We start from the raw sequence: 21,195 nt of genomic DNA on the forward strand, positions 1-21,195 counted from the left end.
CATGGGGATTAGCTTGCAGCACTGGGAGCCACGCTCCCAGCACTGCGGCACTGTTTACACTGGCGCTTTACAGCGCTGTAACTTGCTGCGCTCAGGGGGGTGTTTTTTCACACCCCGAGCGAGAAAGTTGCAGCACTGTAAAGCGCCAGTGTAGCCAAGGCCTCAGTATCCAGGCTTCTTTTGATTTTTTTAAAACAAAAAGGCCAATAAAATAAACTAATTCTCATTACCAACCCAAAACAACCACATAGCCAACTAATAAACCACAAAGGGAGACACAGTATTTACTCATGATGATTGATAGTCCCTGAGAATAATGAGACAGACCTAGAAATAATGAGATTTTTAAAATAAATAAAGAAATATTGGGTCCTTTTTATTTGCCTTCTGATTTTTGAACCTTTAGGGAGCACTCCAGTCCCGTTTTCAAGCTATTCTCTGCAACCATGGGTGCTAGAAATTTACTTTGTATTAAAAGAAAACTGAGATTCTTGACTCCAGGAGCTGAGGCTTTAAGACAAACACCAGCTATCTCCACACTCACAATAAAATTGAGAGAGTCTGTAATGATGGAGGTACCTAGCCATCTGTCTGTCACTACTAGCCTGCTGATCACACAGCCACTTGTCCTCAGAACAAGTTTTTTCTGCTGTGGCCTATGCTCAGGCCTTGAGCCTGGGTGTGCCATTTGGTTTTTCATCGACATTGACAGGGCAGGCATGAGTTAATTCTGCCACTGCATGATGCTGTCAACAGCAGTGTCGAAGCACATCTCTTCTATGGTCTGTGTTCTGTTACCATCTATCCAGGTGGCCTGACATTCCAGCCTGCTCACAGCTAGAGAGAGATGTGAACCAAACCTCCGGACAGAAACAGCTACAAAATTCGGGACAAGTTTGGAATCTGAACCTGGACCTAGATCTGAACATGGCAACTGACCCCTATATCTATGATGGGCTGAACCAAAATCCTAGCTCAAGCCAGCCCTGAACTCTAAACAGATTGGATCAGGGTCCAAAAACTTTGCAGCTCAGATCCATCCCTGATAATAACTACTCAGTCCCATCTGCAGAGACTCCATCACTGTGCTGCTGCTGCTGCTCCTGCCAGGAGCTTGACTTTCCAAGCAGAAGTAAACTCGACATTTATGGGCTACTGAGATGGAGGATTTATGGAGCAGGCTTAAAAAGAAGTTCTAAAGTTTCACCTTCTTCCTCCCCTTGACACTAAACTGAGCAGACACATGAAATGTGCAGCAGCGTTAAGTGCCTCCCACTCCTCTCCTGGACCCCATTACTTCATGGGCTCCTTTCTTCAGAGAAGGAGAATGCGGCACTTGCAGGTGGCAGAGAGATCAGTACCCCTCTGCACCCCCCTGCTCTTTCACTACAGGTTTTTCAGCAGCACTGTCACATCCCCCCTTCGACCCGAAGGCGAATTCAGGGCGAGAGCTGCCAACACTGCTGTCTGATATTACACTCTATCTGCCCTAGGGTTAATCCTTTCTCCAATGAACCTCAGAAAGAACGTCCCTGGGGGCACTTTGTGTTGAGAAGTGGTTTTGTGGGCCCGGTGCTTGTTGCAGAGGGTGTTAAAAGCAGGAGGCTTGGGCGGGGGGGAAGGTTCAGCAGTTGGAAGAGGGTTGTGGAAAGGGAGCAGAAGTGCGTGCAGAGGTTGTGTGTGTTGTCTACATGTGAGGAGATGTGGAAGAAGTATCCAGGAAGATTAAAGTAGCAGTCAGTGGCACACGGATTTTCACGAATCTCCCCTCCCATCTATTAACATCCCCGTCCCCACAACAGGAAAGTGCTGGGGCCCTGCAGTAAGAGTCTCAGTAATACAGCAGGTGCCAGTTGCACTGGATATTTTAGGCTCTGTACTCCTCTTAAAAACATCTGAGTTTGACAGGGAGGCATTTGGATGCTTGCTCTCGATGCTGAAGCTCACAATGTGCACAGTGCTGTCTATCAGCTGCTTGGCAGAGCCAGGAAAAAAGAAGCTAAATCCTGGTGGGGATTGTGTGAGATGAGAAAGATGATGGGGGCAGGGGGTCTCACCTCTTTCACTCTCTGAAGCATCGGCTGCAGCCACTCGCTGTTCACCTCACAGTGACTGTCCAGGAAGGTGAGAACCTCCGCCATCGCCACCTCGGCCCCTCGCACCCGAGAGCGAATCAGCCCTAAGAGGAGGAACAGGCAGAAGACAGGAAGACAGTGGAAAGGACAGAGAGTAAAAGGACGGGGAGATTAGGGAGGGAAAGCCTTGAACTTCAACAACATAGAGAAAATAAAAATTCTCCACTGCCTTGCACCTTGTGTAGAGTGATTCTCCAGGACAAGCCGGACTCTTTACAGTGCTCTAACAGTGTAAATGGGCCATAAACACAGCATATCTGCCCACTGGACCAGGGAATAGCCCTACCAGAGGGGCCTCCCTAGATGGCATAGAGCTGCCTTAGCCAGGTCCATGCCACCACAGGAGTAGGAGACATGCTAGGGGCATGGGCTTTTTTATTTTTTCTGTTCACATCTCTAAACCTCCAGTCTTGATTACTGGAACCTCCTCCTATTCAGCCTCCCTGACACCTACATCACTTCCCTATAGTCCATGCAAAACACAGCTACTACAATCACCTTCCTTGCCAGTCACTCTGCTTAATCACCCCCATCTCTCAATCTCTCACCTAGCTCCCTCACCCCTTCCAGTGTTTTGAGCTCCAGCTTCTTGTCCTGACTTTCAGGGCGCCTCACTGCTTTTCACTCTTCTCTTTTATGATGCCAGTCTTTCCCACAAATGCCTCCCCATCTTCCACATCACCCCCTGATGCTTGGGATCCCATGTAAAGCCGCTACCCTCGCCTCCTTCAAATCTCTTCTCAAGACCCACTTGTGCTGTGATGTCTATAAGAAATCAGACAGCACAAAATGGCGGAGTGGAAGGACTGTTAGGACAGCTAGGGAAAGTCAACATTTTGATTTGTAGATGTATTATATATATGAAATATTAGCTTTCCCCAACTCTGTGTGTGTATATATAATGTATAATATTTGATTGTCTTCTTCTCTCAGGTCAGGAACCATGTCTACCTATATGTTCCTAGCACAATGGGGTCCTGATCCTGACTGGGGACTGTGGGCACTAGTATAACATAAATATTTAAAATAACAACAGATGCCCTGAAGCATGAGGATTGATAACCCAGGATCTCTCTGGCCAGAGCCTCCAGATTGGGAAACAAAAGCTTCACCTTTATTGCAAGTATGAATTGTAACCATGAGAAATAGCATCTAGGGGAGTGGAGGGCAGAAGGGGTGACTTTGCAAGCAGATGGTACCTGCAAAGTTTTCCACACTAACCTTCTCGCCGACTGTTGCGTAGACACTTGACCTTTGGGATCGTGGTAAGGAGCTGGCAGTCCTCAGCTTAGGAAATGAGAAAACATTTGGCACAAATACATAAATTATTTGGCTTCAGTGGACAGCTCCAATTAACTGTTCTTATGTGTCTCCATGCAGGGAAAGCACTGCTTTCACTTAATATCACTTTAATCAACCCGATAGCCTTAATCCCATTGTCTAAAGTGCACCCAAGAGAGCTCTGCTCACTTGACAGTTCTCCTCCATGGCTGCTGAGCCAAAGCTCCCCAGATGCGCTGAAGGGCTCAGGCTGCAGCCAGTTTGAGTTCAGAACTGTGGAAGAACAAAGGGGCATATGCTGTAGGTGTAGAATTGGGAGCAGGAGAAACTGAGGGACATCAGGGAGCAAGTGCAGAGAATCCAAGAAGCTAGAGAGGAAAGAGACCTACTCTATTAGGTGATCTAGTCCATTTCCTCCCCATTTCCTCCACCCACTAGATCATGCAAGGTTGTTCCCTACAATCTGTTCCCTGGGATAGTTTTCAGCTTAGTTTTATTTAATCCAAGCCATGGTGATTCAACCATCTTCCTTGGGTTCACTTTTCCACTGTCTAATATAGGGATGTCCAACTGGCAACTTGCTGGGTGACCAAGTCACACCTAATTTGCATTAAATGAAATATATTACAGAACACCAAGGTTGCACATCCCAGACTGCATCTGGTAAGAGTGACCTTTTGCTCAGCTAATGGTGGAGCAATGCATGCTGGGCCATGTAGGCTCAGAAGGCCGCATCTCCACATGAAAGAGGAGATAAGGCACAGAGGTCCCTCTACAATTCTGTGGTATACATTTGGTCCACAGGCTATACTTTGGCAAGTCAACAAGGTTCAACAAGGATAAGTGCAGAGTCCTGCCTTTAGGATGGAAGAATCCCATGCACTGCTACAGACTAGGGACCGAGTGGCCAGGCAGCAGTTCTGCAGAAAAGGATCTGGGATTACAGTGGACGAGAAGCTGGATATGAGTCAACAGTGTGCACCTGTTGCCCAGAAGGCTAATGGCATTTTGGGCTGTATAAGTAGGGGCATTGCTGGCAGATCGAGGGACTTGATCATTCCCCTCTATTCGACATTGGTGAGGCCTCATCTGGAGTGCTGTGTCCAGTTTTGGGCCCCACACTACAAGAAGGATGTGGAAAAATTGGGAAGAGTCCAGCGGAGGGCAACAAAAATGAGTAGGGTGATGGAGCACATGACTTATGAGGAGAGGCTGAGAGAACTGGGATTGTTTAGTCTGCAGAAGAGAAGAATGAGGGGGGATTTGAGAGCTGCTTTCAACTACCTGAAAAGAGGTTCCAAAGAAGATGAATCTATACTGTTCTCAGTGGTACCAGATGACAGAACAAGGAATAATGGTCTCAAGTTGCAGTGAGGGAGGTTTAGGTTGGATATTAGGAAAAACTTTTTCACTAGGAGGATGGTGAAGCACTAGAATGGCTTACCTAGAGAGGTAGTGGAATCTCCTTCCTTAGAGGTTTTTAAGGTCGGGCTTGACAAAGCCCTGGCTAGGATGATTTAGTTGGGGATTGGTCCTGCTTTGAGCAGGGGGTTGCACTAGATGACCTCCTGAGGTCCCTTCCAACCCTGATATTCTATGATTCTAAGTCCTGCACTAACAGATATCACTGGGGCAAAAGTTTCCATCACAAGCCCATTTCCCCTGAGCCCTCTCCGCCTCCCTCCCCCCACAAGCAGTTCTTTTATCCCATGCACTTTTCTGCATCTTGCAGAGCCCTTTGCTTGTCATCATCCTCCCACAGCCTCAGTGCTCTGGAGAGACACGCTAAGGCCACCAGCCAAAGTGCTTCTCTTGGCATCTCTTTTTCCATTTTCAAGGACACACACTCTGAAATATTGCTCTTCTGTGGGCAGCTTGGCAGCTGCTGTATCATTCAAATGTAGTGGCAGGAGCTCTTGAGTAAAAAACTATTGACTTATTGCTGGACATCTGTCATAAGGGAAGACTGTGTCCCAGCAACGGACAGGTCCATTTCAGGTGAATGCAAGACTCTCTATTCAGGTTACTCACCCGCCAGGAATGTAACAAGAGTGGGCCCAGAAATCCACCTCCTAGCTCTGACCCAAACCTCTGTGTGTCCTTGGGGAAACTGAAGTACCAAGGGCCAGATTTGTAGAAGTGTTCAGCACCCAAGAGCTACCACTGACACAAATGGGAGCATCTGGAAGATGGACACTTTTGATAATCTTGCCATTTATTTAGAGGCCTAAATGGGAGTTTCTGGCTGAGCTCTTTTGAAAATCTGGCCTCAAGCTGTTCAAGGCCAACATTTGCAGAAGTGGCAACTGAATCTGGGATTGAATTGTCAGGCGCTCAACTTGAGATACAGAGGTGCTGAGCCCCACAGCTCCCATTGCTTCAAATTGGAGTTGTGGGTGCTCAGCACTTCTCAAAACTGAGGCACCCAAACTCAGTGGCCACTTTTTGAAAATTTTGGGCAAAGCTATTTATCTGTAAATGCAGCCAGTATCACTTCCTTACTACAAAATGCTATAAAACACTATAAAAATAGTCTGAAGATATAATTAGTTATTATAATAAATATTGTGCGAGATTGTCCTGGACCCTTGTGGAAGCCCCTTGTACCTCAACCCCATCATACAATAGTAGGGTGACCGGATGTCCAGATTTTATAGGGACAGTCCCGATTTTGGGGTCTTTTTCTTATATAGGCTCCTATTATCCCCCACCCCCATCCTGATTTTTCACATTTGCTGTCTGGTCACCCTATATAATAGCCAGGAACAAAGGGAAGCCCTGTGCTCAGGGGAGTGCATAGATTACTATCTCCTAGTGCCTTTAGGGGAATGAATTACCCAAAAGGTGGAATGGAGGAGTCAGGGCAGAGCCACTAGTTTGTGGAACTAGCCAGGATCATGCAGCATACACTCCTGCTTTGCACCAGGTTGCTGGAGGAGGTCAGGTACCTCTTGAAGCAAAATCTCACCCAGAACTACCCCCAGGGATGCACTAGGTACATGACAATCCCAGCCTGAGCCCAGGGCAAAAGCCAGTCTGAATGTAGAACATGACAGTTTGCAACAGTTCTCTGTGGTCTCTCTCTCTAACACAGTGGTTCTCAACCCGCTGCCCATGGGTTGCCTGCGGCCCAGTTAGCATATAGCTGCAGCCTAGCTCTGTGCTAAAGGCCTCAGGGTGCGCATGGCAGGGTCTGGGCTGCCAGGCTGCTCTGTGCGATGGCGGGGTCCGGGGCTGCCCTGCCACTCAGCCCCGCAGTAGGGTACGCTCCTGGCCCCACTCTGTGGAGGGGTCTCTGGGTGTGGGCTGCGGCGGTAAGCATAGGAGTCGGGGGGGAGGGGGCACTGTGGTTTTCAATCTGTGGCCCAGGTAATAATAAATAGGTTGAGAACCTCTGTTCTAACCCATCTAATCAGACACTGCTGGCCTACATCACTCACCATATTTGGGTTAAACAACACATAAAAAGGTGGTTAATGAGACCAGACTGGGTACTCTGGCAACCTGGCCAGAACTACCACCCTCACACAAGGAGAATAGGAAAGAGGAAAACACGGCCTCTTTGCCATGGGTGAAAGCTAAACTACGTGCAGAAAAGCCTCTCTCCTTTCCCTGTTCTTTCTTCTTTTGCCAACTGGCAAGTGAGCAAGAGAGAGAATCTTTGAAAGGGAGGGACAGAGAACAGAGTGAGTGAAGGAGAAAATTAAAGAGAGAGAAAAGCAAAAGAAAGAGAATGAGGATTGATACTTACGATCTGAGCTGAAGTCATCCACTAAAATGATCTCCTGAATGAGATTGGCAGGGGTGCGGTTCATAACACTGCAGGAATCCAAGAAGGAAAGAAGGACCTCACCATTATTAAACAAAGGCTTTTGCTTGCACTGTTTGTAACCTGAGTAGGGTGACCAGATGTCCCAGTTTTACAGGGACATTCCCAATATTCAGGGCTTTGTCTTATATTGGCACCTATTACCCCGCACCTCCATCCTGATTTTTCACACTTGCTGTCTGGTCACCCTAAATCTGGGTGTAATGGACAAGAAGCTGATTTTTATTTATTCTATGAATACTGATATGTGATAATGGTATGAATACTGTCCATGACCTGTTCAGTGAGGTAAACTTACTGTAGAAGATGGTGGGTTATTAAAATTTCTTATATGACTTTATTGATCTAACTTAATAGGCAGCTGTGGGAAAAGCAAACCACAAAGAAACAATAGCTCTAGATAAATACATCCCAGCATATACTTGAAAAACTACAGGGCAAGCTGGTAGCTTCAAGGATTCTGTCTAGAAGGAAGATGCAAGCTTGTTTTGCCTGGAGACCAACAGAACTCTAAAGAGTTAAACAGCGCTTCTCAGGGAGAGACGAGGGGGTCACTTGTCACCAGCTGTCTAGGGAGACAGGCTGACACAGCGCTCCCCAAATCCAGGGAACGGTAAGCCTTAGGGAAAATAAGCTTTAGTTCTAAACAGCTAATACTTTGCTTTAAGGAGGCTTTTTGGTCACTGATTACCATTGCCATTGCTCCAGAGATGGGATGAGAATTGCTGGGTCTGGACACACAAGTCAGACCTGCTGAGGTAATCACAGTTAGTATCACGGGACCGCAAGCCAGGGCCCGGTCTGAGAATGTGAAAATCACGATTCCACTCAGAGCTAGGTGATGGCTAGAGGCCTGGGACAGGGAGGGATGCATTCAACAAGGTCAGGAGGGGTCAGAGGTGCAGTCAGCCCAGTACACATGATATTGAGGATCTCACTAGATACTGCACTGCCTCTCTCCTTCCACACCTATAAGAGGTAAAGAACCCTGTTAAGAGTTAGTTGTTCAGTCATACAGTGACCTGGGCAGGATTGCTCCCAGTAGTACATTTTCTAGTGCTTTGCCCAATGTACTATATATCCAAACTCCCACACAACGGGACTTCATCACATCACTTGGGTGAGACAGTTCCACAGCCCTATGGGTTTAACTGTCACTCAGCTTTTCCTGATATTCAGCCAAAATGTTCCTATTCTCAATTTCACTCCCCCAACAACCCTCAACCACTTGCCTCTGCCCCTCACCCACCACCCCCAGGACCTTCCTGGCCACTCACTGGCACCCCCGCTGACTCAACACTCTGCTCCCATCCTGGGCGAGGGCAGCTCCTTCCAAACCTGGCCATTCAGCAGCAAAACTGGCTCCCATCACCCGCCCAGCATTCACGTGTTATGGGTCAAATTTGAGTGATGAGTAATAATGTGACCAGGCACACAGGGTCATAACATTACTCAGGTTTGGAGTATCATGATGGAGACGCAGCCGGACCATACCTGAGTGGTTCTGTGATCCCATTGTCAAGTGGCAACATCACTCACTCAAATTTGGCCCAGCCAACCCCTGTTCTGACTAAACCTGAGTAGTGCTGGAGGGGTGGTGCGGCCAAATTTAAGCAAGTGGCATTGCAACCCCATGTGCCAGATGAAGTACTGGAGCAACAGTCTGCCTGGTTGGGCCTCCATAACCTTGTGGGCCCTGGTGAGACTGCACCACTTGCACCATTGTAGCTATGTCGCTGACACTAACGCCTTACTCTGAGCTCTGACTCCAGCACCCAAATAAGACTGTGGGGAGAATTTGGAGGGCTCTCTCCAAAGATTCCCTTAGTCTGTGAGATTTCAGTGTTGCAGGACTGATTAGTTACTTGTTTATTTGATATCCTTGTCTCCTTTGTCTGTTCTTTTGCCCTTTTTTTAGTTTACCCATCATTCTTGGAAACAAAGTATTGTTTATCTTTCTTTGTTGGTCCTGTTATATATTATAATATTCCATGAGTGGTGATTGTTATTATTTATTATTTGTATTGTCATAGCACAGAGAAGACCCAGTCATGGACCAGGACCCCATCCAGCCACTAGATGGAAGCACTGTGCACAAGGGACTCAGGCCCCATTGTCCTAGGGAGGGTTGCCAACCCCCTGCAGATGGCGGAATGAGGGGCTCTACCACGTTGGGGATCAGGGTCAGTCGTCATTGTTCAGTTCAAATGTACAAATTTACCAAAGTTCTTTTAATCTGTCCTCATAAACCTTTCCCTCAAGCCGTATAATGATTTCTGCAGTTCTTTGATCACTCTCTAACTTGTCAATATCTCTCTGGTAGAGAGGTGTTGAGAACTCTCTGGCTTTCCCAAGTCCGCCCCCACCCGTCCAAAATGCAACTGCTAAAATTATCTTCCACACCTGTCAATCCAACCACCTCCCTTGCCTCTTCAAACCCCTCCCCTAGCACCTCGTCACTCCCCACAGCCAGCTCAAACTTCTCATCCGCACCTTCAAGCCCCTGCACAGCTCCAACCGGATCTACATTGTGAGTCTTGTTCCTTATGTCTCCCTTTACCTGCTTCTTCTGTCAACAATGTGGGCCTCACCAACCACTTTGCTTCCTCTGTCTACTCAGGCCTTCTTCCATAATGCCCCCTAAGCATGGAACAAACTCCCAGGCTTCAATGGGACTAATCACGTGCTTAAAGTTAAGTACCTACTCAAGTACCTTGCTGGATCAGGGCCATAAAGAGGAGAGGAGTGTGAGATTATTATTTAAAAAACACCACAACTAGGCTAACAGAACCTAATTTTGCATTGGCTTTTTTACTCCTATCTCACCCTGCAAACACGTAACTGTTTTGCTGTTCACTATCTGATCCCATTCTATTTCAGAGTTATGTTTCCACATGCCTGCCCATGAATATTTGTGTTTCAGCTTATATTTCCCTAGATGCCTCAGCCTGCATTTTTCCAAGCCAGATCTCATTTGCTACATCTGGTTCACATTTCAACCCTCTCTGGATCCCTTAGCATTACTTTTCTGTTTTCTCTGATGATTGCAACTTCTCCCAAATCACTGTCATTTGCAAGTTTCACGTGCAGGACTACCTTGTGCTTTGGGTAATAATTCACACCTATGTAAAGTGAGTGTAAAATGCACCCAGTCAAAATGGTACCATTTTGTACCCTCTCTTCATAGGTATCAGTGACCATAAGCCGAAAGGCAGTGGAGAACCAGGCCCAGGAAGTTTACCACTTTCTTAGGGCAAATATTTAACAAGACTGGTCCAGCTCCACCTATCATCTTAATTTTCCTGCCTCCTCTACAGTATTGCCTGTATATTCCCTGATCCCACTTCTGCTGAAACCCTTGTCTTGGCATTCTTCTCCTCTCACCTTTATGACAACAACTTCCACAACGGTTTTGTCCACAAGATCCAGATCTCCAGACTCCAACGTGTGCAAAAGGAAACAAACACATCACACTCTTTTCATCAACACTTCCACTGATTTCCTCTTTAGAGGTACTATGGTCTAGTGGACTGCAAATAGGGCTGAGAGTCAGGAATTCCAGAATTCTAATTTCAGTTCTGCAACTACCTATTGTGTGGCCCCTGGCAAGACACTTAACTTCTCTGTGTCTCATTTTCTCCATCTCCAAAATGGGGATTATAACACTTCCAATATTTCCCATGTAGATAACAGGGAATAATATTTCTCTTCCTCACAAGAGTACGATGAAAATTAGTTAATGTTAATTCAGACATAAGGTACTATAAAAGATCTAAGCATTACTACTATTCAAAATTCAGTTCAAAATTTCCTCGTGTCTGAAGCATGGACCAACTTCAATCTGTTCCTCCCCCCACCCCCACCCCAATGCACTTCATGTCTCTCTACTCTTCTCATTGCTCCCTCTGTTTATTCAGCATCAATGTCCTCTCGCTGCCTCATCAGGGATGTATCAGCAATGCTGACGTGAGAGTCTTCTCCTCTGCAGATCTGACCATCTATATAATCCTCCTTCTTATCTCTCTCTGGCTCACAGACTATCAATTTCATTTCAAATCTCACCAGAAAATACATCCCTTTCCTCTTTTACTCTGAATTTCTCTCTTTATCTGCCCTTATTTATTGAATTTGCCAAAGCATATTGGGATGCAGCTTGTATGAAAGGTGCTGCACGAAATACATTTGTGTTCTATGGCAATGTTTCCACCAGAATTTACACAATCACTTAGCATGGGCACTGATCTACTGAAAGCCCTGTTATCTTATAAAATAAATGTACACCCAATACATTTGTATTCACAGACAAATGGCATCCTCACACCCTAAAAATCAGTAAATAAAAAATAGACAACACAGCTGTTGTTTTCCATCCACATAAGGCCTCACTGTGTCAGCGGGACTGGCCAGCATGGCAGAAATTGGTAATTCCACTTAATGGCTAGCAAGGCAGGGATACCAAGCAGGCGAGAAGTCCATGAATGACAGCCATCTCCTGCAGAGCAGGGCATGTTAAGTGAGAAAACAGTTCATGAGTGACAGCTGTCTCCTGCAGAGCAACAGATGTCAAGCAGACAAGCACAGATATCTTCTGCACATCACAGGATGCCAGCAGGCAAACTGTTTGAGATGCCACTTTAATAGCTGCTGGTATCCAGGCTATTTCTAATTCTTTTCTGCATTCCCTTTCTCATTTATTCTCTCATTTGGTCTCTTTATCCAGGCATCAGACTTTGTTTCTTCCTCCACAGCTACCTCTAAGCTGAAGACAAATCCTTGTGGCCTAAACAGTTTGCATGCCTTGAACCAGCAGCATTTGCCTGCTAAACAAATCACAAGGCCATACACAGTCTGCACAGAACAATCTTCTCTATGCTAGGGAACTTTAGGAAAAAATTCCCTCCAGCAGTGCCACTGTGTTAGCCCTGATGGTATCCCCTGTGTAGACAATTTTAACCAATGTGGTAAAAATCCATCTGGCTGTGGGAGCCTTGTCTACAGGAGGGCTCCCACCAGTCTCACACAGGCTCAGCTGAACTAGTGGTACCACCTTTGTGTAGTTCTTCTTAAAATTACCTAGTGTAAAGCTGAAATTTTCAAAAGCAGCCACCATTTTGGATGCCCAACTTGAGATATCTGGGTCCTGTTTTCAGAAGTTTTGCGCATCCATAGCTCTCATGGACATCAACTGTAAGTGCAGGTTCTCAGCAGCTCTGAAAATCAGGCCCAAAATGGCAAGTTGGGTACCCAAACCAATGGCTGCTTTTGAAAATGTTGTCCTTATTGTCATTTATTTTCATCAATTATTCTCCTCCATCCCCAATTCCTCATTCATCATCCCCAAAATGCAATTAAAATCACTTAAGTTCTGTTTAAGAAAAAATAAGTACTCTGTTATAACCATGTAATTTCATAGAACTTTCAACAGGTGCTCCTTGAATGGTTAATTTTGATTAGTTATCTAACCAATCAAGCCCTAATGACCATGCAGGGCCCAACACACCTGCTCCAATTTTAGACCTAAAGCTGTTCTGGAAGCCTGACCAGATGCCATAAAAAAAGTAGCTGGTGCAGTTTTATGTCTCCCCTTGCTTAATATCACTGTGGTCCTCTGCAGACTCACAAGTGATAAATAGACTAGAAGAGTCCCTTTCATACTTCAGAGTGGTAGCCGTGTTAGTCTGTATCAGCAAAAAGGACTTTGTGTAATGACCCATCCACTCCCAGTCTTTATTCAAGCCTAATTTAATGGTGTCCAGTTTGCAAACTAATTTCAATTTCAGCAGTGTTTCATTGGAGTCTGGTTTTGAAGTTTTTTTTGTTGTAATATTGTGACTTTGAGGTCTGTAATTGAGTGACCAGGGAGACTGAAGTGTTCTCCGACTGGTTTTTGAATGTTATAATTCTTGAGGTCTGATTTGTGTCCATTTATTCTTTTACATGGAGACTGTCCGGTTTGGCCAATGTATATGGCAGAGGGGCACTGCTGGCACATCATGGCTTATATCACTTGGGAGACAGGCCAGTCCTCGCTTACAGACAGCCCCCCAACCTGAAGTAAATACTCACCAGCAACCACAGAACACACAACAAAAACACTAACCCAGGAACCTATCCTTGCAACAAAGCCAGTTGCCAACTCTGTTCACATATCTATTTAGGAGACACCATCATAGGACCTAATCACATCAGCCACACCATCAGAGGCTCGTTCATCTGCACATCTACCAACATGATATATGCCATCATGTGCCAGCACTGCCCTTCTGCTATGTTGTGAGGCAGTCGGGAGAGGGGCGGACTGACCTGGGAATGTCGTTTAGTTTTACTGGGACTGTCTGCATGGGAGATGGGAGAGCAGGGGATGACTTTAGGTAAGAGACGATACCTGAGCTTGTAACCTGAGCCAGGAAGGGGGATGGGGCGAGTTGACACCTTTGCCAGGGAAACTGGACAAAGGGAGAGGGGAAAAGGAGGAGTGAGAGAGAGCCTGTTGGAGGGGTTTTTGGTTTCAGTTTTGGGCTGGCTGGGAAGAAGCAGGGAACCCCAAGTCTGGGGTCTAAGATCCTTGCCCCCCAGAGGGACCTGGCTGAGGGGTCCTGGTTGTACCTACAAGCCCTGCTTGGGACCGTTTTCCTGTCATCTAATAAATCTTCTGTTTTACTGGCTGGCTGAGAGTCACGGTGAATCACAGGAAGTGGAGGGTGCAGGGTCCTGACTCCCCCACACCCCGTTACACATGTACATTGGTCAAATGGGACAGACACTCGATTACAGACCTAAAAGTCACGCTATTACAACAAAAAAACTTCAAAACCAGACTCCAATGAGAGATTATTCAACTGGAATTAATTTGCAAACTAGGCACCATTAAATTAGGCTTGAATAAAGACTGAGAGTGTCATTACACAAAGTAAAAATATTTCCCCATGCTTATTTTTCCCCCTACTCTTACTCACACGTTCTTGTCAATTGTTGGAAATGGGCCATCCTGATTATCACTACAAAAGGTTGCTTTTTTTTCCTCCTGCTGATAATAGCCCAGCTTAACTGATCACTCTCATTATAGAGGGTATGGCAACACCCATTTTTTCATATTCTTTCTGTATATATATCTTTTCCTACTGTATTTTCCACTGCATGAATCCGATGAAGTGGGTTGTAGCCCACGAAAGCTTATGCTCAAATAAATTTGTTAGTCTCTAAGGTGCCACAAGTACTCCATTTTTTTTTCATACTTAATACATCCCAACGTGCTTTACCATAATGACACAGTGGTGGGTGCACTGCCTGGGTAGGCAAACTCAGCAGCAATTATGCGCACAGCAATAATTCATGCCCAGCGTGGCACATTCAGACCTCTGGAAACCAGGTGGCCCCAAACTGGGAAGAGACTTAGAAAGCCAGCCTTCTATCCATGAGTCCAGCTCCAGCACACTTGAAATAGTCTGTTATTTATTCACAAAGCACAGCCCTGCAAACCCTCAGGACTCAGTAAGAGAACCAGTGCCAATGAACACTGCATTCCTTCTAAAGGTACCCTCAGCTGAACTTTCCAGATGAGCTGTTCTTTCTCTTCAGCCAGTCTCCATAGGAGAGGGAGGCTTTTCCCTGGGCTGGGTGCCTGCTTCAGGGAGCTTTTGAGTGAGTATTTGATATCTCACAGAGGGCACAGTCTCTGCAAAAATAAAGGTAGAAAACCTGTCTGGGCTCTGCAGCAGGGAAAGGGATTTGGGGGAAGGAAAGGAGCTGGTAGAAATATTGCTTTGCTGTATGAATAGCAGCAGATATTTTCATGCTCCCACCTGGTTGGGGCTACTCCGACACTCAGAGCTGCCCCACCTGATGCCCCTGTTTGCTTTTGGCTACCACTGTGTCTGAGGGGAGAGAGTCCCATACATTATTGGACTGGGGTGCTTCTGTTTGGCAAGGGCTGTGCCATGGAGTCGAGTGCTGTTCCACCAGTGAGCAATTCCAAGTGTTGTATCAGGTGACAGAGGCCTAGTCTCCATCAGACTTCAATGCCATCACCTTTCACTCCAAACACTCAGACTGTGCCCCTCCCTCCTCCCATGAAATAGATTCCTGCTGCACCCCAGTGTGAACCATTACTACAAAATATGACCCAGCTAGGACCTAGCTGCTGATTCTTCCCTGAGACTGCCCCTGCAACTCCTTTATCTCCCTCCTGAAACCACCTCCAATAGTCTGTTTTCCCTTCAGCTTCCCTCACACTCCCTGCCTGGCTACCCCTTTAAAGTGTTTGTGGGCCTAACCCAAACAGCCTCCTCCCTGCTGCTGACAGTTCCCTCAAACTCCCTTTCTAATTGCCCCCCAACACACACAGTTCCCTGCATGACCCTTGCAGACACACACACCTGGCCAACCTCCTGTCCTCTTGTTGGATGCTGAGCTCATGGTCAGCTCAGAAACCACCTGGAGAGGGGGCCCATTGCATTTGGGGACTTTTCTGCCCTGCTCTTTACTGCCAGGAGCCATCTCAGATCCCTGGACTAGCAACCAAACAGTTCCTTGAGGGTTAAGAGCCATTCCTCCCACTGGTACCTACCTCTTCACTGTGCGGAGCAGGGTGGAACGAGCCTCGTTGTGAAAGGTGATGATGATGCTGGTTGCTGGCAGGTCAGCGTCATAGTGCACAGAGGCACATCTGAAACATGGGAGGGCAAACATTCAAACCAGATACAATACACAGCAGCCCTTTGCGTGAGATACATGGAATCTCCAAAGGAAAACAGCCGAGTGTGGCACAGGGGTTGCAAACACCACACTGCTAGCCTACTGTGGGAGCCTCTGCTGAGCTCAATGGGGTTAAGAAGGACAATAGGATGAAAGTTCAGAACTAAAAAGAAAAAGACACTGACAGTACTGCAGCCTGACCTACAATACTGGGAGGGTGTGAGGTCTAGTGGTTCAAGCAAAGGACTGGGACTCAGGAGTACTGGATTTGCCACTGACTTGCTGTGTGATCTTGAGCAAGTTGATTAAAGTCTGTTTCCCCCTGTGTAGAACAGGGATAATAAGTATCTGTGACAGAATGTACCCCTGTATCCACATGCTACACACTATTGTAATCATCTTTGTACAAAGTAGGTCATGTAAGGTATCATTTGAAAACTCATAATTCATTGTTCATTATTGTCCTGAAAAAATGTGTGTGGCAACACTATTTTTGAAGTTGTAAGATTCCACTGTATGGTGTTATTAACATATGTTCCAAACTGAGGGCAAGTTTACACTATAAAATTAAGTGGACCTAAGTTATGTCGACGTACAGCCATTGCAGTAATTAAATCCCTTTTGCATATCTATACTAGGCTCTTTGTGTCTGCTGTATATGTCCACACCAGGAATGCTTGCACCGATTTAACTGTCAGGTTGGGCATTGTGGAGTGGCTTCTGAAAGGCAGCAACAGTCAATGGGGGCAATGCAGTGTCTACACTGACACTGCCTTGACCTAACTACATCAATCTAAGTGCTATGCCTCTCATGGAGGTGGAGTTATTAAGGCAGTTTAGTGGGCAATACTTCAGTGGGAGCTGCATTTTAGTGTAGGCGCTTACAGAGTTAGGTCCATGTAAGCTGCCTTACGTCGACCTAACTTTATAGGATAGACCAAGCCTCTGGCTGGCAAACTGGTCTGTCTCAAACAAAGGTATGTGTGCTCTGCTTAATTGCATTTAAGCAGTAAACAGTCATCAAGCAGGAAGGGGAGACAAAGGAAGCTCAAACAGGTAAGAAAAAAGCAGCAGGGAACATCCTGCCATATAGACCTTTTTTCTCCTAATACCCAGCTGGAAATATTTTCCAAAAGGAGGACTGACAATAAAAGGACAAACATCCCAAGACACCCTCCCTCTCTTTCCCTGCCCATCACAGTCACAGCACCAGAAGCAACAAAGGAAGCATTCGTTGAACTATGGGAGAAGGTGTCCTGACCTATGAAGTTTGGTCAATAAGATTTCTGAAAGCATATGCTGAGAAACTGCTTGAATCTGATATAGCTTTTAAGCTAGGCACCAGTAGTGTTTTAACTTTATTTTCTTGTAAACATTTCTGATGTTTATACCTCATTACTTGTGCTCACTTAAAATGTATCTCTTTGTAGTTAATAAACTTCTTATATTGTTTTATCTAATGCAGTGTGTTTAAACTGAAGTGATTGGGAAACTCCATTTGGGGTTTCAAGTTCTGTGCATATTATTTCTGTTCAAGAAATAACAGACTTTAGATAAATTTGTATTGTCCAGAAGAAGGCTGTGCTGGACAGTATAGGACATACACTTCTGGGGGGAAATCTAGGACCTGGAGTGTGTTGGGGTCACCTTGCAGTATAACCAAGGCTGGTAAATGCCAAGGTGTGGCTGGCTGGCTGCAGCACACACACAGACATAGCTGGGAGTGACTTGCAGGCTGGAGGCTGTTTGTGAGCAATCCAGGTTGGAGGCTACAGCAGCAAAGCATTGTAAAGGGCACCTCAGGTTAGAGAGTAAGGGTGACACAGCTACTCATTAGTCTGGATTGTACCCTAGTATGTCACAGTATCTGCGCCGCATAGTTGGGAGGTTTCAGTGGTTAGGGTTTGTAAAGCACTTTGAGATCCTCGGATGCCAGGCCCGAGAGAAGGGAAAGCATTGTCATTATTTGTTAAAGATCTGCCCACGGGCAATGGCTTCTCTTTCAACCACTAACATCTCTGCTTGGCAATGGAAAATAATTCCTCTACACTACCAGGAAAATAGCAGGTTCAAGATATTACAGTGCTGCAAAATGGAAGGTTGAATCAAAATTGGAATTTGCTTCACTAGAAACCAAACATAAAATCTGAAACCATACAAAAATGCTAGGGGATGAGGAGGTTTAAATTTCTTTGAATGAAAAACACTCTCTTGTCTGACTTTACTGACATAAGAGAGACACAAATCTATTCACTTACTAAGAGCCAAGATTTAGCCTAGGGTGAACTTGTACCAGGGTTTCTTACACCTCAGGAGAACAACGATTCATTCCCACGACTCTGAGTATCTGTTTTCTCCTGCAGCTCACCACGTGTGTTTTGCTTGTGACCTTTGAACTCAGCTTGGTTTGTGCCCGAATTCCAATTTGGTGTTCTGATGTGGAATTTGTGGCTATTTATAGTAGTTACAAACAAAACGTTGAGATGAGAAAAGAAGGGAACCTGAAAATCTGAATTATATACCAACAGCACTACTAATGCAAAGCAATAATAACATACTCTACATAAGCTCTTCCCTTGTGGAGGGGGTGATTTAGCAAAGTCTTATGAATTCCCCCCCCCCCCACAACTTCCCTCCTCATGAAGGCCCTTGCAACAAGCATTTTTTCAAAGCTCATCAAGCCAGAGGAGTCTCTGTTAAGTGAAATGGGGTGCTCCCCCTTCCTTCCTGGGTTTGAGAATGCTGCAGCCACAGTATTCCCGGCCACTGCTAATTTAGTAGCAATAGGCTGCTCTCCCAGACCTTCCTCTTATGAGATAAGGCATCAAGATTTCATAAAACCATAAGGTAAGGGCACTATCTCCTCCACCCAAGACTTTGAATTTTCTTTGCTACCCCAGCAAAGACTGTGAGATCCGCCCCACCCCTCCAGCATGAGCCCATGAATTCTAGATCCAGCCTTTGCCATGTTCTGGGAATGATTCATAGATTTGGGCTGATCTGCTCCTCCACAGCCCCTGCCACCCAAGTTTGTGGCAATGACAAACATTGGTCAATTCAGACTCTCACATTTCAGAACAAATTCCCATCCTCAGGATTGGGGCCTGACATTTTTGGCTAATCAAGGCCACATTTAGACTGAATCCACCCCAGGACCTAGGGGAAATAACTGACTTCTCCCCATGACTTATTAGCTCTATTTTTATTACAGCATTCATTATCATTGTTTTATGGCTATTACTAAACTGTTGCCATTCTTTCCCCTCACATTTATTGCTATTGTTTATGACTATTCTAAGCGCTGACTATTTTTTTCCCCTCACAGAATTTTACTACTGTGACAGTGGCTTATTATAGCAATTTTCAGGCATATAAAGAAGCCCTGAACAAGACAAAGCGGAAGACTTGTGACCAGGCAGGAGACATAATGTATCTATTATTGCTTTAAAATAACTCAGGTGGGTTTGTTTGTTTTTTTTTAAGGCTATTAAGATGACAAGATGTGAGCAAGTACAGAGATTTGTCTATGCTTCTTTGGAAAGGGGTTCCCAGCTCCTCAACAAATTTCAGAGTCACAACAGGGGAGGAAAAAGCCGATATGAAAAGGTTTGGCCTCTCTTTGTGCTGGGTAGAATAACATTAGTCTCTTTTATCCAAAGGATCCCTAAGTGATTGAAAAACTGTATGAACTATAGGCCACAAGTTCAGGCATGTCTCAGCTCTACTTGTGGGCCTGAGGAAAGAGGAGAGTCATAGGTGGCCTTTTGACCTGTGAGCTTTAAGGCAGCCAGGGGCCAGTTCATCTCCTGGCACAAGCAAGAGCAGCCTTAGGGATTTTCTAACTTGTATGATCTGGAATGGCCTTCGGGGGTGTTCCATTAGTCTAGGATTGCCACAGCACAGTGTAACCTGACATGCCCCATTCTGCCCAACATGCCTCCAGAATAACCACTGCACTGGATGGAAGGGCCAGCCACCTTGATGTCACTCAGGATGTGTCTATTCTGCAGTTAGGAGTTGCGGTTCCCAGCTCAGGTAGACAGACTTGCACTAGCTCAATTCAAGGTAGTGCCTAAAAATAGCAGCATAGATGTTGTGGCATGGGTGGTAGCTTGGGATAGGTGCCCAAGCTTGGACCCAGGGGGCTGGTAGGATGGCTAGCCCGAGCTGCCACTAGTGCTGCAATATACACCCCGCTATATTTAGGTGATAGTTCAAGCTGAGCTGCAGCACCTATGCTGGGAATCACAGCTCCCACCTGCAGTGTGGACCTAGCCCCAGGGATTCCCCTCTGCAAGAGGAATCCCCAGCTGCCCTCTGTGACAGCAGCACAAAGTGAATGAAGAAGGGGCCTTGGATCTGGCCTTAGGTTTACAGGAATCACTGTGTATTCTCTTCCTTAGACTGTTTGCTATTAAACCCAGAGACTGTTTTCCTCTGTTTTAGAACCACTTACTATGTGTTGGATGCTACAGCAATCAAAATAAACAAACAATAATTCACCAGTGAACTGCACCCATTTCTATGACAGAGCACAAAAGCTGATTAACAGAGAACAGAGCAGGAAGTGGTGTGTTGTTAATTCCATATGTGGCACTGTTGCCTTTGTGTCATTAATGAACCAATCCCTAGCACGGTGCTTGGAGCGTAACTCTGTGCTACTGGAGGAGCCATCTTTCAGAGGAGGTATGTAGCCAAGATCCTGACCATCTGCAGTCACAAAAGGTCCAACAGCGCCAAGGGTAAGACTGTGGCTGTTAACCCTGGAGTACTGATTCCAGTTTAGGTAATTACTCCCTTGCTCCGTACATTCCCTATGCAGTTTCCCTTCTCACCCTAATCTGTTGAGTAGTGTTGCTGTACAGTGTCAGGCAGCATCTGCTTTCCACCCCAAAGGTTCATTTCAGAAGTGAGTAGAGTGGATCTGTTTCTATTCAGGCCCTGGTACCACACCTGCCATCATCAAACACACAATCATCAAAGCCCTGTGTTACACGTTCTGGTGAAAGGTACTACAGAAATGGAAGATCATTATACCAGTTTAAGACAGTGAAGATATTAATGGCTTAAGGAGAATGTTAGTCAGCAGAATGAAGTTCCCCACCGTGAAATAAAGCCAGGAGTGTGGGTGTTTTGCAAAATGTATGAAAAATGTCTGGTGTGAATAGTAAATAAATGTGTTGGTCTCATTGAAACCCATCTGCACACATTCCAAACCCACCACACAGTGTGGAAAGACTGGCTCTCACTGCTCCA

The 21,195-nt window shown here is 45.8% G+C and overlaps 1 protein-coding gene across 1 annotated transcript in view; it reads right to left on the reverse strand.

Annotated features, from left to right (window-relative positions):
• Window positions 1-21,195, reverse strand: part of GALNT16 (polypeptide N-acetylgalactosaminyltransferase 16) — a 115,240-nt gene that overhangs the window by 27,170 nt on the left and 66,875 nt on the right. The window contains exons 3-6 of the mRNA XM_030559708.1: window positions 15,812-15,910; window positions 7,168-7,235; window positions 3,357-3,422; window positions 2,058-2,179 (exon numbers count right to left, since the gene is read on the reverse strand). Of these exons, the coding sequence (XP_030415568.1) occupies window positions 2,058-2,179; window positions 3,357-3,422; window positions 7,168-7,235; window positions 15,812-15,910 (355 nt within the window). The remainder of the gene's footprint in view (window positions 1-2,057; window positions 2,180-3,356; window positions 3,423-7,167; window positions 7,236-15,811; window positions 15,911-21,195) is intronic.

Source organism: Gopherus evgoodei, chromosome 4, assembly GCF_007399415.2.
Source record: "Gopherus evgoodei ecotype Sinaloan lineage chromosome 4, rGopEvg1_v1.p, whole genome shotgun sequence".
NCBI lineage: Eukaryota > Metazoa > Chordata > Testudines > Testudinidae > Gopherus > Gopherus evgoodei.